The sequence below is a fragment of the Talpa europaea genome, assembly GCF_964194135.1.
Source record: "Talpa europaea genome assembly, chromosome: 6".
NCBI classification, from domain to species: domain Eukaryota; kingdom Metazoa; phylum Chordata; class Mammalia; order Eulipotyphla; family Talpidae; genus Talpa; species Talpa europaea.
Window position 1 is genome coordinate 77,328,715 of NC_140072.1, and position 21,659 is coordinate 77,350,373.

At 33.4% G+C, this 21,659-nt stretch overlaps 1 protein-coding gene across 1 annotated transcript; it reads left to right on the top strand.

Annotated features, from left to right (window-relative positions):
* Positions 1-1,731: 1,731 nt before the first annotated feature.
* Positions 1,732-20,937, top strand: ESD (esterase D; the record flags this gene model as incomplete). Its single annotated transcript, XM_084235953.1, has 8 exons — positions 1,732-1,829; positions 6,414-6,502; positions 10,537-10,635; positions 12,119-12,243; positions 12,693-12,812; positions 13,927-14,025; positions 16,022-16,189; positions 20,857-20,937. 8 exons carry the CDS (start codon positions 1,732-1,734, stop codon positions 20,935-20,937), a joined length of 879 nt encoding a protein of 292 aa, XP_084092079.1.
* Positions 20,938-21,659: the final 722 nt, after the last annotated feature.

The following is a 21,659-nucleotide window of genomic DNA, read 5'->3' on the forward strand; positions in this document are numbered from 1 at the left end:
CTGGTAGGTTTAAGAAAACAGGATTCCGTGCCTCCCTGGTGGTGGCGCAGGTGGTTGAGGGTAGCGCTGTGAACCAGCCCACAGCCTCTGCAGTGCTGGTTCCATCCCCGCTGTTGGGGGTAGATACCCACATGGCGTGGCAGACCTCTCCTGCTGCTCCCCTCAGCAGTGTATTTCAGTTGGTCTGCCTGTTCTGTTCCCCACTCTGTCTCTGGTGAATCCTCTCACCCTCCCACACACCTGGCTGGAACCCTGGTCTTGTATGTATAAATAAATTTAAAAAATCTTGAAAAAAAGAAAAGAAAACAGAATTCCTTGTAGAATAATTCAGTGAATAAATTTTACTACATCTGGTAGGTCTGTTTATTAAAATTATACAGTGTCTGTGTCTGTTCATTATTTTAGATAGGATTATGAGCAAGGATAACTGAAGATAATATTCAATAATTGTTAACATCTTTTGGACAGTATAAGAATGATTATAGATTGAAAGTATAAACCTGTGAACAGAAGGTCATTTCCCTATGTAATTGTAATAACCTAATTCTATAAAATAATCAAATTTACACTTTTTTTTTTTTTTTAAGTATTTAAGGATCCCTTGGGAAGGCAGGAGAACATAATATCAGAGAGTAAAGTCTCTGATACTAGATTTCTGGTTCAATCACAACTTTATTGAGGATATTACTTAAAGGTAGAGTTGAAACTAACCTTATTTATAATTCTGCAAATATATCCCAAAATTATCTCTTTACGGTTATTTTTACATAACTTAAAGGAGTAACACTGATACTGCAATTCAACAACATACGCTCGTAGAAGATTTCAGAGTGGTATGATTTCTGATAGTATGAGAAGACCATCAGAGTGGAATAATATATTCCTTACATGAGGATTTTTTATTTAGCTAGTAGGGTTTATTGACTTATAACAAGGAAGGGAAGGAGATCCTTTCTTGAGAGGTACAAATCAGAATCAATTTGGTTCTTCTTTGCTCACTATGATAAGGATAGTTTCCAACTTTTCCTGGTTTTAGTATTAAAAATTAATGTGTGATATTTTAACATTTAAGTTTAAAATTATTTTTGTATGAAAATTTAAAAAATTGTTGGAGAAAAATTAATTACTAAACTTAAATTTACTAATGACAAGTTTTACTTTTAACTTTCTCATAGCAGTCTTATGTTTTAATTGTTGGTTTGTTTTAAAAGTGTGTATTATTTTCTCTGAAAAAGTTCATAGGATATGTAAATTGATATGGTTTAGCATATGGTAAAGTACCTATCATGCTGTAAAGGTGTGATAAATGTTACCTGTTATTATCAAAATCATTACTGTTACATCATTTTCCTCCCATTTTAAAGTTGACCGTGCCAGTCGTACCTATTCCCTGATTTCTTTGAGTTTACAGGTAAGTTATTAACAAATTTTAATTATCTAAACATAATCACTTAGTGGCTTTTTAATGTTCTTCCTTCTGAAAAGAATTTGGGGCAATCCACAACAAAAAAAAAGCTTGTTAATAATTAATAATGACATTCCAAGTCAAAGTTTTCTAATTGAATAATGAGTGTAAATGTCTTTATTAAAGTTAGTCAGTTTTTAAATATTATTTATCAAAGAAAATTAATGTGAAAAAATTTCTAGGTTAAAAAAAAGTTAGGTGTTTGGATACTTTACTTGAAAACAATTTTGTTTCAAATTTATCAGTAACTAATTCTCTAGAAATTAATGAGTTTAATCTTTACTAATAGGAGAAGAATGGCTTTGAAACAGATTTCTAGCAACAAGTGCTTTGGAGGATTGCAGAAAGTTTTTGAACATGACAGGTAACTACTAAGAAGATAGAATTTATAATACTTCTCATGTTTATGATTTATTTTTTCTACTTTTAAACATATCCTTACCTGTATATTATGGCACTTCATTTCATTTTAAGCCTCTTTATTATCTCTGTTTATCTGTTTGATAATTTTACCAGACTTAATTGGCTTTATTGGATTTGACTATGTGAAATAAAAGTTTTGAAAATGCCCGTGTTGCCAGTAAAAATTCTGGGAACATCTTCCTTCAAGATATTTTAATGTAGAAAAGACACCTAGATTTCTTGATAAAGATGTGTGGCACATTGAACATATGTACTTACCTCTGCTGCCTCCTCAAACAGGTGTTAAGAGACTAATACACACACACCACCACCACCCCCACCCACCACCACCCCACCCCCACCACCTCCCCCCCCACATTTTCACAAAGGCATGAGAAGTAAGGAAGAGGGGCTAAGAACAATATTTTAGAAGGCAGGAATACAATACAGATGGACAAGTAGTTCCTCTCTTAGCAGAACCTAGAAAGCTAACAACATGAGAAATTACATCATTTATTTAAAACCTTAGCATGTGAGTCACCAGGTACACTTGAAAAACTTAAGAACTAGATAGACCTCACAACTCCTAGTTCTCTGTGCAACCAGGCCATTGATTCTTCCCAACTTTAGCAAAATGATTGCTGTTTAGTCTGTAGAGAAGATAAATAGAGCCTATATGGGGCTATGGGGAATACCTGGCACAGTTGGTGATGGTGGTGAATGGGATAACACTGCAGATGAATTCAGTGAAAATTTACGTACTGAATGTAGAGATTCCCTAACCTTTCTCCATTCAGCTTCCAGAATTTGGTGAGTTAGATTTATTCCCAAAGAATAGTCTTCTTGGGAGAATCTGACTAGCTCAAAAGAAGAGATCTAGTGATATTGATATTGAGATTTTCCAGAAGAATGGTCCTGCCAGACCCCATTCTTTAGTGAAGTCACAGTCACAGGCATGGTGGTTAAAGGCACTGTGCTTTCAACCAGACTTTTATTGTTTCACTTTTAAGTAGGAGTAGACAGCTATAGATCACTAGATATTTTTTTAAAGCTCTAATTTGAAAGTCAAAGGTTTAGGGAAAAAAGGAAAAGAAATTTGGAGGAAACTTCTTAAGTACTATTGTTAATATAGAAGACAAACTTCAGAAGTACTATTTTTTTAAAGATTTATTGATTTATGCATACATGAACTGGAGTGTAAGCCAGAGGTTCGAGGTGGGTGAGAAGATTCACCAGAGAGAGTGGGAAGCAGAACAGGCAGATCTACTGAAATATACTGCTGAGGGGAGCAGCGGGCGAGGCAGGAGAGGTATGCTGCGTCATGTGGTTGCTCCCTGACCAGCTGCTGCAGTGGCTGGCAATAGCTTTATATTGCTGTCTTTAACCCCTGCACCCCCGGGGAGGCCCTGAAAGTACTATTGTTAATGTCAGAGCCATAAGAGAAGATATTGTCCCTCACATCAGAGTGAGTTGCTATTAGAAATATTCAAAAACAAAAAAATGAGCTCAAAATTGTAAAATTTGTGGTAGAAATGACACAACTCAATAGAAAGACTAGTTGGTAAAGGTTCTACTTTCCAGGAAGTAGAGTAAGACAAAATATGGGAAATTGAAAAGAATAATAAAATTAGAGACCCAGTCCAAGAAGTCTAACACTAAATATTAATTTTGAAAAATCAGAAATAATGGTGTAAAATAAAGAATAAAGAAGACTTTCTAGAACTGAGGGTTTAAGTTGCCAGGTTGAACAAGTTGTCCAGAGTCAATGGATGAAAATAGAACTACACCAATAGCACTGTGAATTATTACAGTTTTGGGAACCAAAAGAAAATTCTTAATATTCAGAGAGAGGGGAAACGAGAAAGAATTTCTAAAGACATAGATCAGCTTAACGGCAATAGGAACCAAGAAGTTAATACTGTAATTAACTTCAAAATTTTGAAGGAAGACTTTTCTGAAAGTCACCAGGTAAGGCAAAAAGTAGAATGAAGAAATTTTCTTATATGGTAGCTCTCAAAAGTGTGTTCCCATATAGCTCTTTTACAGGAAGCAACAGGAGGATATGCTTCATCAAAATGAGGGACTAAAGCAACATAGCTGAGGACATGTGATTCGGGAAACAGGATCATAAGTGAAGGAATTTCCAGGATAAGTGTGGACATACTAAGGTAGCAGCTGTACAGCAGTCGGGAAAGCAACAAGTCAAAAGGTCTGGAGATACAGTAGCCAATAGTCGCATGTAGCTGTTCAAGTTAAATTAATTAAATATTAAAAATTTAGTTGTACTACCCATATTTTAAGTGCTTAGTGGCCACATGTGACTAGAAGCTGTTGTATCCAACAGTGTAGCTATAAAACATTTCCATCATCACAGAAAATTCTGTTGGACAGCAGTCGTCTGAAGAGATTATTTTTTAAGATGATATTGATAGAATTAACTATTGAAAGGAAAATTATGATACTGTGGGAGAGTTTAGTAATATGTTACTAATAAATACAGACTAGCCACAGCAAATAATTATGCATGAGATTATATTATTTTGATAATTGATCATCTTAATGACATGATAAGGGTAGAGTTTCAGAAGATTAGGTGATAATGCCATTTCTTCTATGCAATTTTTTTTTTTTTTAAAGATTATTTATTTATACAAGCACTGGGTACAGTCAGAAGCACGGGAGGGTGAGAAAATTCACCAGAGCCAGAGCCGGGAGCAGAGCAGGCAGACTGAATAACACTGCTGAGTGGAGCAGCAGGCGGCAGGAGAGGTCTGCGTGCCATGTGGGGCCCTCGCCTGGCAGCCGGGGATCAAACCAGTGCTGCAGAGGCTGCAGGCAGCCTCACAACCTAGCGCTCAACCGCTGCGCCACCAGGGAGGCCCTCTTCTATGCAATTGTTAATCATCCTGCTTCTTTGAACATCCTTCCACAACTGCTTGAGAAAGGTTCTTAAGATAGCTGTCCTGTAACAGGATTATACTCATGGTAAATTTTATTGATAACAAATATTCCTACTTTGGAGATACATCTGATAAAATAGATCATGAAGTAAAATGTCTGAACTCCCCCCTCAAAAGTTGAAGATCTAAAAACAGATATCAGAGCTTTTTATAACTTCCAATCACCAATATGAAAAGATGTTTTAAAAAAAATGGTAAAATAAATATGTGCAGAAAATGGAAGGGATCATACAGAAGATTTTTCATTAGCATCAATAAGACCTTTATAGGAGTCTATACTTAAAAAGTAAGTAACAAAACCAGAATTACATAAGGAAAATGAAAATTGAAAAAAAGGAAAGCAGGGGCCTCCCTGGTGGTACAGTGGATTGAGTGCAGCGCTGTGGAGCAGTGCTGGTTTGATTCCCGGCTGGCCAGGGAGTTTCCCACATGGTGCTGCAGACCTCTCCTGTCTCTCCTGCTGCTCCTCTCATCAGTGTATTTCGGTCCTTCTGCCTGTTCTGCTCCCTGCTCTGTCTCTGGTGAATTCTCTAACCCTCCTGTACCTCTGGCCTGTATCCCAGTGCTTGTATAAATAAATCAATCTTTTTTTTTTTTTTTTAAAGAAAGCAGTCCTAATGGTCTACAGCATTTATTGCTGAATAGCATTTATAACTTCTTAGTACAGACCAACTAAAATTACATATTGATAGAATGGAGGAACAAGAATATAGGAGTGTATGTGGAGCAAGGTGGAGGAGGTGAAAGTTAATCAAAACCCTAATTGGAAGTCAATTGGTCATATCTAAAACTGGAAAATCAAGAAGTATCAAAAAGACATGTGAGAGATGTGTGTGGTGGTAAATACTGGACAAATATGCTAAAAGAGTTAGTGATTATCCTTGGAATGTGGCAAAGTTAGAAGGTTATGGAATGAGGGAAAATTGGTTTTTCATACCAAGATTTGTAAAAGTATTTGCTATTTGTGAATGTATTTAAATTATATGTATGTGCATGACTTTAATAACTAGCTGTTTGTTGTGAAGTAGTAAAGGTTTCCTTCAATACATTTGATTGCTTAAATAAGCCTATGAAAGATCATTGTCACGTGAATTATTATTTACATGGAAAAAATACATATGATTTTATTAACATTTTGTCTACTTTTTATTTTAGTTACTGTAATAAAGTTATCAGTGACAAAGACCAAATTAAGGATGTAGTAAAGTTCAGTACCATGAGCATACATGTTATTTAAGGTCTTTAGAATTCATTCTTTTTTGTAAATGCTTATTTGTAACTTCTTGAATCTCTTTAGAAACTAACAAATTTTCTGTACTAGTATTAGTACTCATTGAAGATAATACATTTATTTTTTTAGTGTAGTCTGTCCAAAATGACTATGTGTCATATAAAGCAAAGGTTCAGACTGGCTAATGCATTGTCATGCTAAATTGTTCCTATTCTTTAAAGACCAAGATAGAGTCCTTAAATAATGCTGCAATATCTTATTGTGGACATCAAATACTGGACAAATACTGTGTTGACTAATGAGGTGGATTGTTCTTTTTTTTTTTTTTTTTTTTTTTGGCCATTGTCAAAAACAGTTGTGAACTAAATTGCAAAATGAAATTCGCGATCTACTTGCCACCAAAGGCAGAAACTGGAAAATGCCCTGTGCTATATTGGCTGTCTGGTAAGTGTTATGCATTTGAGTTTTATAATGAAATTTCTTTTTCTTTTTAACTGATTTAACTTACTCTTTTGTCTTGACTTACTGGTATGCTGAAAGTCTGTCGTAGTCTTTTTATGTGGAGAATAATTTCAGATTTACAGAATTTCATTTATTTCATTTTTTTTTCAGTTAGGCCAAGCAATCCAGATATGAACTAAATGGAAAGACTCAGAGAAGTTATTTATCTGTTTGTCCCTATCCAAGCATTTCTGGAGTCTTTACCAGTGAAATAGAACAGTATTAGGTAAAATCAGAACACAGTGATATACTAATTCTCTAGAAACCATAGACAAGTAATGTCTTACAGTGTTCTCTAAAATATTTTCACTGGATTCCATAGATCTTCTCTGGCAACGATCTGAAAAATCATAAAAGAACATTTTAATTTTAAAGAGTATAAAATAGATTGTTAGTAAAGTTTCACCAGCTGTCATTTTGAATCTCATGCCAACTTGTCTTTCACTAGATATTGGCACTTTGTTTTTAGAAGTTAACATTACAAGAAGATTCATAGAAATCAAATTGTGTTGTGGCGTATTTTTGTTTCCTTAAAATTACTTGTTATAACTTTAATAAATCTTCCCATACATATGTTTCATCAAGGATAAGTTCCAAATTCTAGTCTTCGAAAGTAATGGTAGATATTTCACTTTAAAAGGTAAAAATTAAGTAAATTTTAACTCAGTAGTGCCTTTCTGTAATTAAATAAAGAAACCCAAGTTTACTAGAAGAGCATTGGGTAAAACAACCACAATACAATTTTGATAATTTGTGTAGATGTTATAGAAAACACAGTATTGTGTAGGTAAAGGTGATTGATCTTATAAATCACGTAATATAGAATCGAAAACTGTGACACAGAGCAGTTATGTATTACTCAGTATCATATAACACTATGTGGTTGAACAGTTTTCTGACTCATGTTTCAGAATTTTATTCAGCCTTTTCTCCTGTTTTCTTTGCATTTTGTTTCTGGTGAGAGCTACCAATTTCTTATCTTTTGATTAAGAGAATGATAACCCAGATCAGAGATACTAGAGTATTATTAAATAGGTCTGTAAGAGTAAGACCTGAAAGGCCTCCCTGGTGGCACAAGGGGTTAAGCACCGCACTAGGAAGCAATTCACAGCCTCTGCAGCAAGAGTTCGATCCTTGGCTGGCCAGGGAGCAACCCACATGGTACAGCAGACCTCTCCTGACTCACCCAATGCTCCCCTCAACAGTGTACTTCAGTCAGTCTGCCTGTTCTGTTCCCCACTCTGTTTCTGTGAATTCTTTCACCCCCACACCTCTGACTTGTACCCCAGCACTTGTATGCATAAATAAATAAATCTTTTAAAAAAAAAAGACCCTAAATTCCTAACCAAAAGTGAAATTTGTGAAGATGTATCACCTAAGATTTATGAATGTAAAAAATAGACAAATGACTCTATAGTTTTTTTTTAAGTGAGATGTAGAACAACCAGATAGACCTTGGAAATTAAGCTTAATTTTCTAAAGAAAAGTAAGGTAAGATTATCTGACTCGAGCATGTAAGAAATGATAGGTAGAGTTTCAGAAGTTTTATTTCCTGGTAACTTGAAGGGAAACAGTGACAGAAAAGTTACATTAATTGTTATATTTCTAAAACCAGTAAATTAACTGAAATCAAAACATCCAAACTGAAATTTTAAAAAGATGGCTCAGATTGCAGTTGTTTGCAGTTTTTCCATATCAAGGTAACTATCAAAATAGCCCCTCATAAGCTTTATATCCAAGGAATTGAAAACATGTATTCACACAAAAACTTGTATATATAAAATGTTCATAAATATATATTATTTATAGTAAAAACACATATTTATAGTAATACATTTATTTATATTAAAAGAAGTAGAAACCGACCAGGAGTCCATCTACTGGTAAAATGATAAATAAAATGTGATACATTCATACATGAAATATTTATTCAACAGCCAAAATAATGAAGTCCTCTTACATGTTGCCACATAGGTGAACCTTGAAAACATTATGCTAAATGTAAGAGCCAATTACACAAGACCATATAATGTTAAATTCCATTATATAAGAAGCCCAGAGTAGAGAATTCCATAAAAAATAGGATAGTAGAATATAGACTAGTAGTTGCCTAGGGCAAATGGGAGGGAATTGGGAGAAAATGAGAGACTGCTAATGGACTTGGTGTTTCTGGGGTGATGAAAACGTTCTGAAATTAAATATTGGTGACATATTTGTAAATATTCTAGCAGTCATTGAATTGTACACATTAAATGGGTGAATTATATGGTATCTGAATTATATCTTAATAAAGTTATTACCAGAAGAATTCAGTTCTCATAAAAACTGTCATTGATCAAGTAGATTTTAATTGGTATTCATCTTGATACTCTTAAAAGTAATCCTTCTAGCAGGATTATCTTTACTTTTGAGTCTATACTTCAGTTCCTCCTACTACCTTAAATGAGGAACTTGTATTAATTAATTTTTTTCTTGGTTTTTAACAGATTAACATTTCCCAAAAGTAAGACATTATACATTGTGTCACAGACATAATTCAAGGCTCTTCATGTGTTATTTTTAATGCTTACAGCCACTTTGTGAGGATGGAATAGGCAGTATTATCCCTACTTTTCAAATGAAAAAACTTGAATATTCTAGTTACTGATCTAATTTTGGTTAGTTAATAAGTGACTGTGTGGCCTTTAGAAGCAGATCCTGTGGAAATCCCAAACTCATGCTTTCCACATTCTTGCCCTACTGCCTTTAAACATGTTTAAAATTGCTGAACCGCAAAGAAAGACGTTTTCCTCTTATGACTAGTAAGAGTCTCTGTTCTGATAGAATTTATTTAGCTGTAAGCTCCCAATACACTTTATCTAATGAAACTTGTAATTTTATACCATAGTAATTTAACAACTCTTTTATTAGTCAAACACTCTGTGATGGCTATTAAAGGATAAATGAAAATGATAAAAGTGTTCTGTAGTGACTTCATAATACTTTGTGCTTACTGGTGAGTCATGTTCCTAATTATCAAAAGAAGTTCAATTATTTAGGGCCTCCCCAGTGGCGCAGTGTTTGAGTGCTGGGCTGCGAAGCTGCCTGCAGCCTCTACAGCGCTGGTTTGCTCCCTGGCCACTGGCGAGGATCCCACATGGCGCCAGACCTCTCCTGCCGCGCCTTCTGCTCCCGTCAGCAGTGTATTTTGTTGGTCTGCCTGTTCTGTTCCCCGCTCTGGTGAATTCTCTCACCCTCCCGGGCTTCTGCTGTACCCAGTGCTTGTATAAATAAATAAATAAATCTTTTAAATAAATAAAAAATAAGTAAAAAAGTTCAATATTTAGCATAGGCCAGTGGAAAGACACTGTTGGGTTAGGTGGTATTTAACTCAAACATCTATTGCCACTTCATTCTTGGCCATTTTTACATTATAATTAATTCATCTCCTCTGTTACATGAATTAATACATCTCCTCTGTTAATAGCATAGCACTAGGAAAAATGGTAGAAAGTTATGCAAAGATGATTACGCTGAGTTTCTTGCTGAGAACGCCCTGTTTATATAAAAATATTAAGATTTTTATATTATGATGGCCATATTATCACATATAACTATGTAAATATGTTTTATGTAGTAATTGTAATATTTAATTACTGTGTTTGATAACATCTATAGAGTTGTTAAAACATTTAGTTTATGTGTCATATTTCCATTTTACAGTTTGAAAAATTCTGAATTTCTAAACACATCTGGTCTTGAACAGTGACTAATTTTAGGATAGCTGTGGGAATATTTTACCTAAGATAATTCTAAGATTAGATTCTTAGCTAGTTCTGTTATAAATTTTACAAGAAAGGGAACTCTTGTGTCTGTCTTAGAATTATTTCTTTTACAAATGTTTTAAAATACTATCAAGTGATCTTATTTTCCTGTATTATAAAAAAGATTAAGACTTATAAACCATTCACAATGTGCCATAATATTTTTATCTTCAGGTTTAACTTGCACAGAACAAAATTTCATATCAAAATCTGGTTATCATCAAGCTGCCTCAGAACATGGCCTTATCGTCATTGCTCCAGATACCAGCCCTCGTAAGTGTTATTGTTCCAGATACTTTGTAAAAATATAAAGCTCTAAATCTAAGTTATAAGTGGTATATGCATTACACAATTCATTTCATATTTTTTACTGTCTTCCTTTTTCAAGTGACATCATGACAACAAAATATCCTGCAATTTTTCTTTACTTAGAATTTTACTCATGACAATGCTCTGATAAGGGAAGAGTTTTGATACTCCCATTTTATAGATTAAAATATTTCACAATAGAATTGAGCAACTTGATTAATATATCACAAGGGCACTAGTGCTGAAATAATATACAATTCATGATAATTTTTTTTCTAGTCTATAAACTATCTTAACACATAATTATACTTTTCTTATTTCTGTTAATCATCAGTCATACAGCTAAGCAAGTTTTATTATACAAAATATACTAATATATAAATATATTATTTATATTGAAATAAAATTATAAAATGCCTAAAAGTAAACTTTAAAAAAATGAAGATTTATATTTTTAAAACTGTAAAATGTACTCAAACAAAAAAAGAAGATGTAAATAAATAGAAAAATGCCATGGTCCTAGATGTGTAGACTGAATATTCTGAAGAAGTCATTTCCCTCAAATTGTTATGCATGTTATTGTAATGGTACTCAAAATCTTAGTGGTTGACTTTTTAACTACATGCAAGTATATAAAAGGAAACCTAATACATTAAAAAAGAATGTAAGAAAATTCCAGTGGGATATAGGTAAGTAGGGCAAACATGTTGGAATAATTCCAAAGCTTATAAGGAGACATTTTCAGTTCAATATAGTGAATTGAACACAGCATTTTCTCCCTTACCTTCTACAAGCATAGTGGTAAAGAGAATTAAAGAGGTGATAGTAATAGGAGTTGGGCATGAGGGTAAGAATCTCAACACATTTCTTTTTTTCTTTTTGTTTTTATTGAGGAAACAGTTTACAACACTGTATAGGTTCTCCCCTCAGCGGCTGTATATATCTTAACTTGCCCATCACCAAATATCCAGTCACCATCCACCACCAACTAACCATCCCCCTGCACTCTTACCCCCTCTCCTTTTCCAACTCTGGAGACCACCATTCTGTTGTCAGAGTCTAGGGTTTTTTTTTTTTTTTTTTTTTTTGACATATTTCTGAAAGACAAACAAGGATATAGACCTTTGACAGGTAAAACTGCATGAGGATGCATGTATTTAGAATATACACAAGGGAACTTCATTGACAAAGTCATTGTGCTTTTCCTTGGCAGTGAATCTATAGCCTGGAAGTTCATTCCCTCACTGACCTCATTGAGTAGACCTGGTCACATGGCTCTATGCAGGCATAAGTGGCCTAGGAAGTATGTGCCCCAGAAGACAGTGAGCCCATGGTGCTTGATGAACACCTCTAATGTAGATAAACTTGCAGATTCACTTTAAAGTGTGTTATAAAACATGGGTCATTACTGTGGAGTAGATGAAACCATGTAAACTTTCCTTGATAGGTGGCTGCAATATTAAAGGAGAAGATGAGAGCTGGGACTTTGGTACTGGTGCTGGGTTTTATGTGGATGCTACTGAAAATCCTTGGAAAACTAACTACAGAATGTACTCTTATGTAACAGAGGAGGTAATTTTATTCTATTTGTAACATAATTTTAATAATTGCATAATATTCTGTCATATGCTGTAATATATTTTTTCCTAAATAAGATGTGTTTTCTTTTTATTCACCATAGTTAATATTATGCATCAGTGATCTTTGTATATAATTTTCCCTTACTTGGTACTTGACCCTTAGAATAGATTCCAAAAAAGGAAATTACCAAGACAAAAGAATATTTTACAGGTTCTTTCTGTGTCATGTTTACAAAGATGCTTGCTAAAGAGGATGTACTGTATATTCTCCAGTGATAACACTAATAACCATTATCTACTTATTTTTTTTAAATCTTTACTAATTAAACTATTTTAAGACTGATTTGGAAGTATTATGTAATTGTTTTACATAGTTTTCGAAAAAGTGTAAATGTAAACATTTCTTTCATAGCTTTTGTTCCACTATTAAATCCTTTCTAGCTTCCCCAACTCATAAATACCAATTTTCCAGTGGATCCTCAAAGGATGTCTATTTCTGGCCATTCCATGGGAGGCCATGGAGCTCTGATTTGTGCTTTGAAGAATCCTGGAAAATACAAAGTAAGATAACAAGCTTCTAGTGACCAATATTTCTCTCTGATAATATAATATTAGGAACTTTCAAAGACTGAATTAGGATTTTGTTATTTTATTAAGGAGACTAGACTTTTCTAGTGTTGGGAATTTCAAGGAGATACGGGAGAGGAGTATTAAATTTGACTACTTAATATATGCTATAGAATCAGAAGTATAGGATTTCTAACACAGTGTGGTTTCTTCTTCGACTTCCTTACTATTAAAAATATCTTCTGTTTTCATTATTTCTATTCAAACTATAGCTTAGTTTTCTGGGTATTTTTTTTCCTAAAGGTTATTCTTGGTTATTATTATGCAGTATGTATTATTTACTTATACATTTTATGAGGAATATCTTTGTAAAGTTGACTTTGATTTTCAGAGGTTGAAGATATTCATGACTTGTATAAGTTAAAGATTTTCTATTCTCAATGCATCTGATGAATATTAGAGAGCAGGTTGATTGACAAACACTACTCTCAGCTTTCCTGCTTATTCATTTGAAACTTTATAGCTTTACTTTTTTTTTTTTTTAATTCAGTGAACCAAGGTGGAATAAGTACCATATGTAGTATCATGCTGGGCAGAGTAGCATAGCATAGTGTTAAGGAAAACATGGTGAAGCAATGATCATATAAGAATCGCTTCTGTTTTTAAAATCACAGAGCTATCAGAAACCTCAGAATTTATTTAATCCTTTTCTGTCCCATTGGAGGAACTTGTAAATCATGTCAGGTGTGCCACTGAGAAATGGAAATATTTTTCATGGCAGTTTCTTGCTGTGGCACTAAATATTTTTTTTTTTAGAAAGCATTAGTATAAAGTTGAACCTTAATTCATGTATGTCATTAGCAGTGGGTTTTTGAAATAGCGTTTATTTTCCATTTGTTGTACATAAAGCAATCAATGTATTGTGTATAAGGGAGAAAAACAAATTTAGTTGAAATTTATGTCTTTAAAAAGCTAGGTATAAAAGTGAAATTATAAATCAGAGTTTATAATGTAGTTGTAAACTGACTTTTTAAACAAGTTGCAAAGATCTGTTTATATTTGATTAGGCAAAATATAACATGTTTTAAAATGTCCTTTGTTTCTGAAGTCTGTGTCAGCATTTGCTCCAATTTGTAACCCAGTGCTCTGTCCCTGGGGCAAGAAAGCCTTTGGTGGATATTTGGGAACAGATGAAAGTAAATGGAAGGTAGGTACTGGATGACTGTCTAAATACTCATTCCTAAGTTTTCAGAAAACTTTTTTTGTTTATTAAAAAACTGTTCACTAGAGTTATATATTTCTAGTTCTTCCAAATTAAGGATACTGAGCTAAAAATACAACAAAAAATCCCCACAACATACTAATTGTATTAAAAATTATGTCAGATATCTTGAGATCTTTTTTCCCCTGCTAATAATGGTTAATGTTTATTTCTAAATTAACATTACTTCTGAAAACATTACCAGAAGATGCTACTTATTATTACTTAATTTTGACTTACCTATTAACTATAATATATACTAAATTGTATTGTAAGAGCCAAAAAACATGGATTTTTAATTATTTTATGACCTGTTTTAGAATTCATCATCTTTAAGATTTGGATTTTAAATTGCTGATTTAAAAATCTTCAGAAATAGATACTATCAATGTACATTTATATAAATACTCAAGTTTACTTTTTCAATCATAGGAACAGATTCTTCAAAATGACATTTAAAATGTCAGACTCCTGAGACTTATTTTACTTTTGTGCAAAAATAGGCCATTTGCAAACGCCACCAATAATTTGAATATTTTGCAAATGAACTCATCATCTCATGCATATTAACAAGTAGAAAATAGTTGTATAGAAAAAGAAAGTTTTTGTGGTCTTTGAGTTGTGTGTTCAAAGTTATTCACACATGTATCCATATTTTATTTAAGATTGATCACCGAAATTCTAACAGAGAGTTAATCTTTTAGTCAATGGATTAGGGTTTTATTTGTTTAAACTTACATATTTATTGTATTAGAAGAGTGCAGGAAATAATTAGTATTAAATACTCTGAGAACTGACAATGTATGTACATTGGTGTGTTGAGTCCTCACCTAATGCAGATTCTGTGCTGAGTTTTGAGATCTTATGTCATGAAGATGATGACCTTTTCCCATCCACAGGGACTGTGGGCCTAATAGAAAATTTGGGTAACAGGTAATCTATAAAGCAAGCTAGTTATGAAATCATGGAACTTAGAACTAGCTGAACTTTATAAGTCCCCTTTCCCTCTCTTTAAAGGCAAGAAAATTAAAAAACGTGATGCTTAGGAAGGGCAATATTTTGGTTTCTGTTTGTCTTGATTGGTGCATGAAATTTTTGATTAGTGAATATATAAATGAATAATCAATAATATTTAATGGTGAATGGTAATATATAAAATTGTAACTAGTAGCAACTCCTCACATGATAAGAATTAGTTATTATGTGATTCAGATTTAGTCAAATCAAGTCTTCTTAAAGTATGTGGATAGAGGAGACAACTGATGCTATTCAATAGACAACCAAAGAGAGGGCTGAATGTATTAGTGTCTGACAAAACACAAGGCCAGAAAAAAAAATTTCATTGAAATAGAGAGTATTTGGAAATAGAGACATTAGAAGAAATCATTTTTGGAAGGGTTTTCAAAGAGAGGATTTTATCTTTTTTGGAACCTTAAAGATTATTTATTTAATAATTTGTTCATAGATGTAGCATTGGATTACAGCATTTTCTAAGTTCCAGGCATGGATTATTATAAATCGGTGTCTGTACATACTACATTAAGTTCACCACTAAAAGTCCAAGTCTATCCTTTACCTTAACTCTTTAAACCTGATTTACTCCCCTCCTCCCCCTACGCTCTGGTAACCACTAGTTTAAAATCTGAAAGGTTTAGAAGGAAAAAGGCTAAGAAGGATGCTTGAGATACAGGATTCTTGTCACTGTTCGAAAACTGCTTTAAAGTAAGGAATAGGCTGTAATTGGGAAATTGAATTCTGAAGACCTTACAAATAAAAACCAGGCAAGTCAGATTTTAATCCAACTTAAAAAGCATATTTTTGAGTTAATCAGCCTTCTAGCTTAAATAATTTTAAATTTCTATTTGGTTATAGTATAGTATTTCTGAAGAATATCTTTCTGTATACCTTTAAATTTATTTTTCAATATTTCTTCTTTCTGTAGGCTTATGATGCTACTCATCTTGTGAAGTCCTACCCGGGTTCTCAGATAGACATACTAATTGATCAAGGAAAAGATGACCAGTTTCTTTCAGATGGACAGTTACTACCTGACAACTTCATAGCTGCCTGTACAGAAAAGAAAATCCCTGTTGTTTTTAGATTACAAGAGGCAAGTACTAGGAAATCTAAGTTTATTCTAAATAAATTGCCAAGTCCAATGTCATTGAGCTTTTGTTCTGTTTGATAAAGATCCAAATTATTTTCTTTACACACAGATAAAGTTTTCTTAGCACCCTTTGTTGAAGACTGTCATTTCACACTTGTCAAAAAATCATCTGCTGGTATTTGTAAATGTTTATTTTATTTATTTATTTATTTAAACATTTGTGTTTTATTTATTTATTTTTAAATTTTTATACAAGCACTGGGTACAGTCAGAAGCATGGGAGGGTAAGAGAATTCACCAGAGCCAGAGCGGGGAGCAGAGCAGGCAGAAGGACCGAAGTACACTGCTGAGGGGAGCAGCAGGTGGCAGGAGAGGTCTGCGCACCATGTGGGACCCTCCTCCGGTGGCTGGGGAGCAGCCGGGGATTGAACCGGCGCTGCAGAGGCTGTGGGCAGGGCAGCTTCGCTACCCAGCGCTCAACCGCTGCGCCACCGGGGAGGCCCTGTAAATGTTTATTTTTAACTCTATTTTATAACAGAACTAGAAGTGGGCTTCTTTATCTTGTTCTGCTCTTAAGGTTTTGGCATTTCACCATTAAGTATGAAGTTTACTGTGGCTTTTCACTATGACTCATCCATTTTTTTGTTGTTGAAAAGACAAAATCAGAATTGACCTACTTACCTAAAGTCACGCAACAAGTTTATGTTAGAAACAGGGCTAGAAACAAGATCATGTGAATGACTATACATGCTGTCCTCCTGTCCTCTGTCTACCCATTTCTAAGCAAGGTGAAGTGGTGCTCTGAGAAACAAAGGGATGTAAATAAAACTAGCAAAAGGAGAAATTGTGCATAACCAGCTACCTGCCTAACTTAATAGCAAATTTTAGCAATTTTTTAAAATTGATGTTTAATTAATTGATAGTTTGATCATGTAAGCAATGTGTATCTGTACAATGTGGGAAAACATGTTAAAAACCAGTACCTTGTTGTCTCTTAGTATCCATTCTTAAGTAATGAAATTGTTGTAGATTAATTTGAGCTACATGTCTTAGATCAATAACTAACTCTGATAAATCAAAACACTAATTTGGTTATAAATGCTGTAATGCATTCAATTATAATTACCTAGTTATAAGTTACATAACAAACTGTTTTTTCCCAAAATGACTTTAACTTCTTAATACTTGCAATGTTGATTTCCCTTCTGTGTCCCCAGAGACTGAACCAGGAAATTCTGTTTTACTACCAACAACAAAGTTTCTCCTTTTCAACAAAATTAAAATTCTCGGGAGTTTGTTATAAAAATAACATAATTAGGACTGATGAAATTCTTGGAGGGAAAAAAAAAAATCAGCTTATTTCTAAAATGTTCATATCCCAAGCAACTAAAAACATAGGTGGCTGTACTTAATGATGAGTCAAGACAATGTATTCAGTTTTTCAAAAAATGTGAGAAAATAAATTGAAATCACGAATCACAATCTTTAGCTTAGGCAAAATTTTCCATTTACTTTCCTTCCAACAAGGTCATGTGAACTGCTCAGTCTGAAGCAGGTTGTGTTTAGATTTGTTGTAATTGAATGAGCAACTGAATGGGCAAGCTTAGATTTTCAAAAAGATTTTCCAGCCAACTTCCATTGACCTCAGATTATCTCAGGTCAGAGAGTTTTGTCAACTGTTGTATACTTTGACTACACTTTGGCTACAAGTACAGTATATCTAGTTCATTCTGATTACCTCAGATCTGGGAGTTTTATCATCTGCATTATTGTTTTATTTTAAAGTATAGTATAAATATTTTCTCCTGAAATGGGAGCTGTGAAAAGGTAAGTTAGTTGAAGCTTTGAAGAAGTAAGTTAGGTTTTGTGTGTGTGTGTGTGTGTGTATGTATGATTTAAATTGGAACAAATTATTACAATCATGTTCATGTATATGTTTTCCCCAGCTTCATTCATATGACTCTTTTTTAGTGATGTTAATGTGCTCACAATCTATTCTGTACTCTGTCAGTTGTCTAAAAGATTGAGAGGAAAATGGTAGTGCATGGGATATTTATTTGGTTGCTATTTCATATAATTTTTCTTTTTCTGTTTTGACTTCAGCAGATCTGAATTGAAGTACTAAGTGGTAGAATTCTGATAACTAATATAATAAAATCTTAGTCTCAAGAGGAGAAGGCTTAGTATGTCTAATTTTCACTTACTGAAGTTACATAATGAGGCCAAAAATTGAGTAACCAAATACTAAGGAAATTTTAAGAAAAAACATGTCCTTGGAGTAAAGTTTTACTCTCTGCTCAAGTTATGCTCTTTTTGAAGATTCAGAGCCTGTTTTCACTTCTGTGACTATATCTTTTAGAAAAGATTCAGAACCAAAAGAAAATTACAGAAATGCAGCTATCTCTCACTCATCTCTGTATCTCCAGGCTTAGCATAATTGTCTAGCATAAACTCTCAGGAAGTGCTTATTAAAATGAACAAATGACTATCTTTCCACAGTTGTCTTCTTTGTTCTTTGAAAAGACTTAGTAACTGGGAATTCATACTTGAGCTTTTCTAGTTGGCTCTGTAGGAAAGCCCTGCCTGTTAGAATAAATGTTCCTCATAGCTACTGAAGAGCACTGCTGCTTTTTTCAGAATTGACTGAAGAATGGAAGAATATATTCATTTGTTTTTCTGTAAATGTCAGAGTTTTGCTGCTGAGGATTTTTCCATTTAAGCTGTGATGTAGAGGGGCAAAGTAATGTCCTTTCGTGTGTTACTAATAAATATGACTGAACAAAGCTGCTTAACATACCAAACTGACTCAAAGAATTTAATTTATTTAGCTCTAATTATATAAACATCTTTTGTTTATCAAAATTCTATTAATTCAAATGTGTTCTCTAGCCTTTATGTTGATATTTTAAATTCTTCTTGGTCCCTACTAGCTTGCATTTTCTATTTTCTTATAAAGTGGATCTTCTGTTAAAAATCATTATGGAATTTAGGAACATATGGTTTGTATTTCAGATGAAATACGCTATTATCTGTAGTACAGCTCTGAAAGCTCAAATTGTTTCTTTGGTTTACCTTGGAGCTTCTCTAATAAACTAATAAATAATATTAATAGTGACAACAATAATAATGGTGGCTACCTAATATGTACCTGAAACTGTGCAAGGCATTTGATATGCAAAACCAAGCATAAAAGTACAGGATATCCAGTCACATTAGGGTTTTTGTCATCCAGGTCATCTCTCTCTGCATTTGTGCCTGCTTTCTATCAGATCCATCCTTTTTGTGTGTGTGAAAAAATGGGAGGTACTACTTAGTACTATATTTCACAGGTTTTGTGGCCTGGAAATCATGGGTCTGTTTAACCTCTTAAGAATTAAATGGGTGGAAAGACTTTTCTTGTAGTTTCTTCATAGCAATTTTTTTTTTTTGTAAGACAATTCTTCAGCTATAAATTTAACTAATAAACGGTGACTTGTATAGTCAATGAGAGGTGTGAAATAAAATAATTACAAAGGCTAGCCTTAATTTTGACAAGATTTGTATCAGATTCACTTCTATGGTTTGGCCACAGAAAATAGAAGACAGATTCCTTAAAAGTTACTTTGACAGCTTTAAACTAGAACTTTTTATTAACTGCTGTTCCCAAGATACAAAGCGCAGAGATTGAGAACATTTACTAATTCATTAAAACTTTAAGGATTTACCTTGTTCCCTGAAACCCAGGTGATACTTTTATTAGATGTGTTTTTCTTTCTTAAGTAATTAGAAAAATTCTGTTTTCTCTCATCAGATACTAGGTGAAACTTTTTATCATTTATTTATTCCACCTTGTATTTTCATTGTATTTTGGGGAGGAGGGCAATCCCTCAAATTACTGGTATTTAAAGCCCTTATAAAACTCTCCCACCTTAATTATTTTCTTTTTCTTTTTAAAGCTACATCTTATGTTCTACTTAGAGGATCCCCAAAGAGAGATTGCCTCTCCATTTACCTTTATCAGTGATTTTAATTGAAGGGATAGATTGAGTTCTGTTTCAGCTTAACTGCTCAGCACATTACATTTCTCTTTGTTTCACTGTAGTTTTCAAAAGGGTTTTCTGGCTTTTACTCAAATTGGGTTTATTGCTTTGGCAATGAGTTGTTCTTTTTTACTGAAATAAAGATTTGTATAATTTACTGTGTGGGAAGTGGAATTCTTAGTGAGATTTAAAATGACTCTGTTTAAATTCCCAATGGTAGCGCATTTGGGCATTTTGATGTTCTTTAAATTGTTTGTGTGTGCTTACTTTAAATTCATTATCCTATTGATTGTTAGTGTGTTTGTTTTGTGAGTTCAAACTTTCTGTACATATTTGTAAATTCTGTTCTTTTAATCCTCATTGATGGGAACCCATATCTGCTTTACACATTTAATTAATGTGTTCTTTTTGCACATTAATGACATTTAGAACTAAGCTATATATATGTAAATTTTTCTTAATATTTTCACTGCTCTTTTAATGTACAGTGAAAATGTTGAAATACAATAAATGTGATTTTTATTTTAAGCCTTCCTCATTTTAACTGTTCGCAGGCATATTAAGTGATGGGAAATCTAGTTAGTATACCTAATATTGGTGTTTCTGACTGGTAGATAAATGTCTTATTATCTCTTTATTTTTGTCTTCTAGGGCTATGATCATAGTTACTACTTCATTGCCACCTTTATTACTGATCACATCAGACATCACGCGAAATACCTGAATGCATGAAAAACTTCAGATAAGAGAATCTCCTCTAATTATGGAAATTGTAATGAGCAGAATTGCAGAGTGTTGGTTTCAAAATGTTGTAATTCTTAATGTTAAGAATGCTCTTTCTATAGTTGAATCACCTTCTGAATAAATATGTAAAATCTGTTTCTGATTTAGAGCTATTTTACCAAAGTTCACATGGGAAATCTTTAATAATTGACAACTTTTTTAGAGTCATTTGGAACTTATTGTAGTATTGAACTCAGGCTGCAGAGTGAGAATGTAATCGTTCAAATGATAGAATGCTAAATATGGAACAGAGGATTTAAGTGTAATTTAGTTCAAACTCCTTTTTCAGCTTGTAATACTCTGAAGGCATCGACTCTCTTTGTCATGTTATTCTATCATTAGTTTCTAGTAACTGCTTGGCTTCTGGTAGACATTTATTCCTTTGCTCTTGAATAAGGAGATGGGCTCAAAAATGTTAAGTGAGTTCCCCATTATTATACTTGTTTGTGAGCCAGGTAAGATCAGAAACCAGATTTCCTAAACCCAATCTCTGTTTGACAAATAGATTTGTGGACACTGATTTTGGGGCTTCTCTCAAGAGGCAAGCATTAAATAATAAGATCCATTCTGAATGTAGCTGGGTAAAGTAACTTTTAACTTATATGTTACTGTGTACACACAGATATTTCCCTGAGTTACATGCAGAGATTGAGCTTTTGCATCAAGAAGTG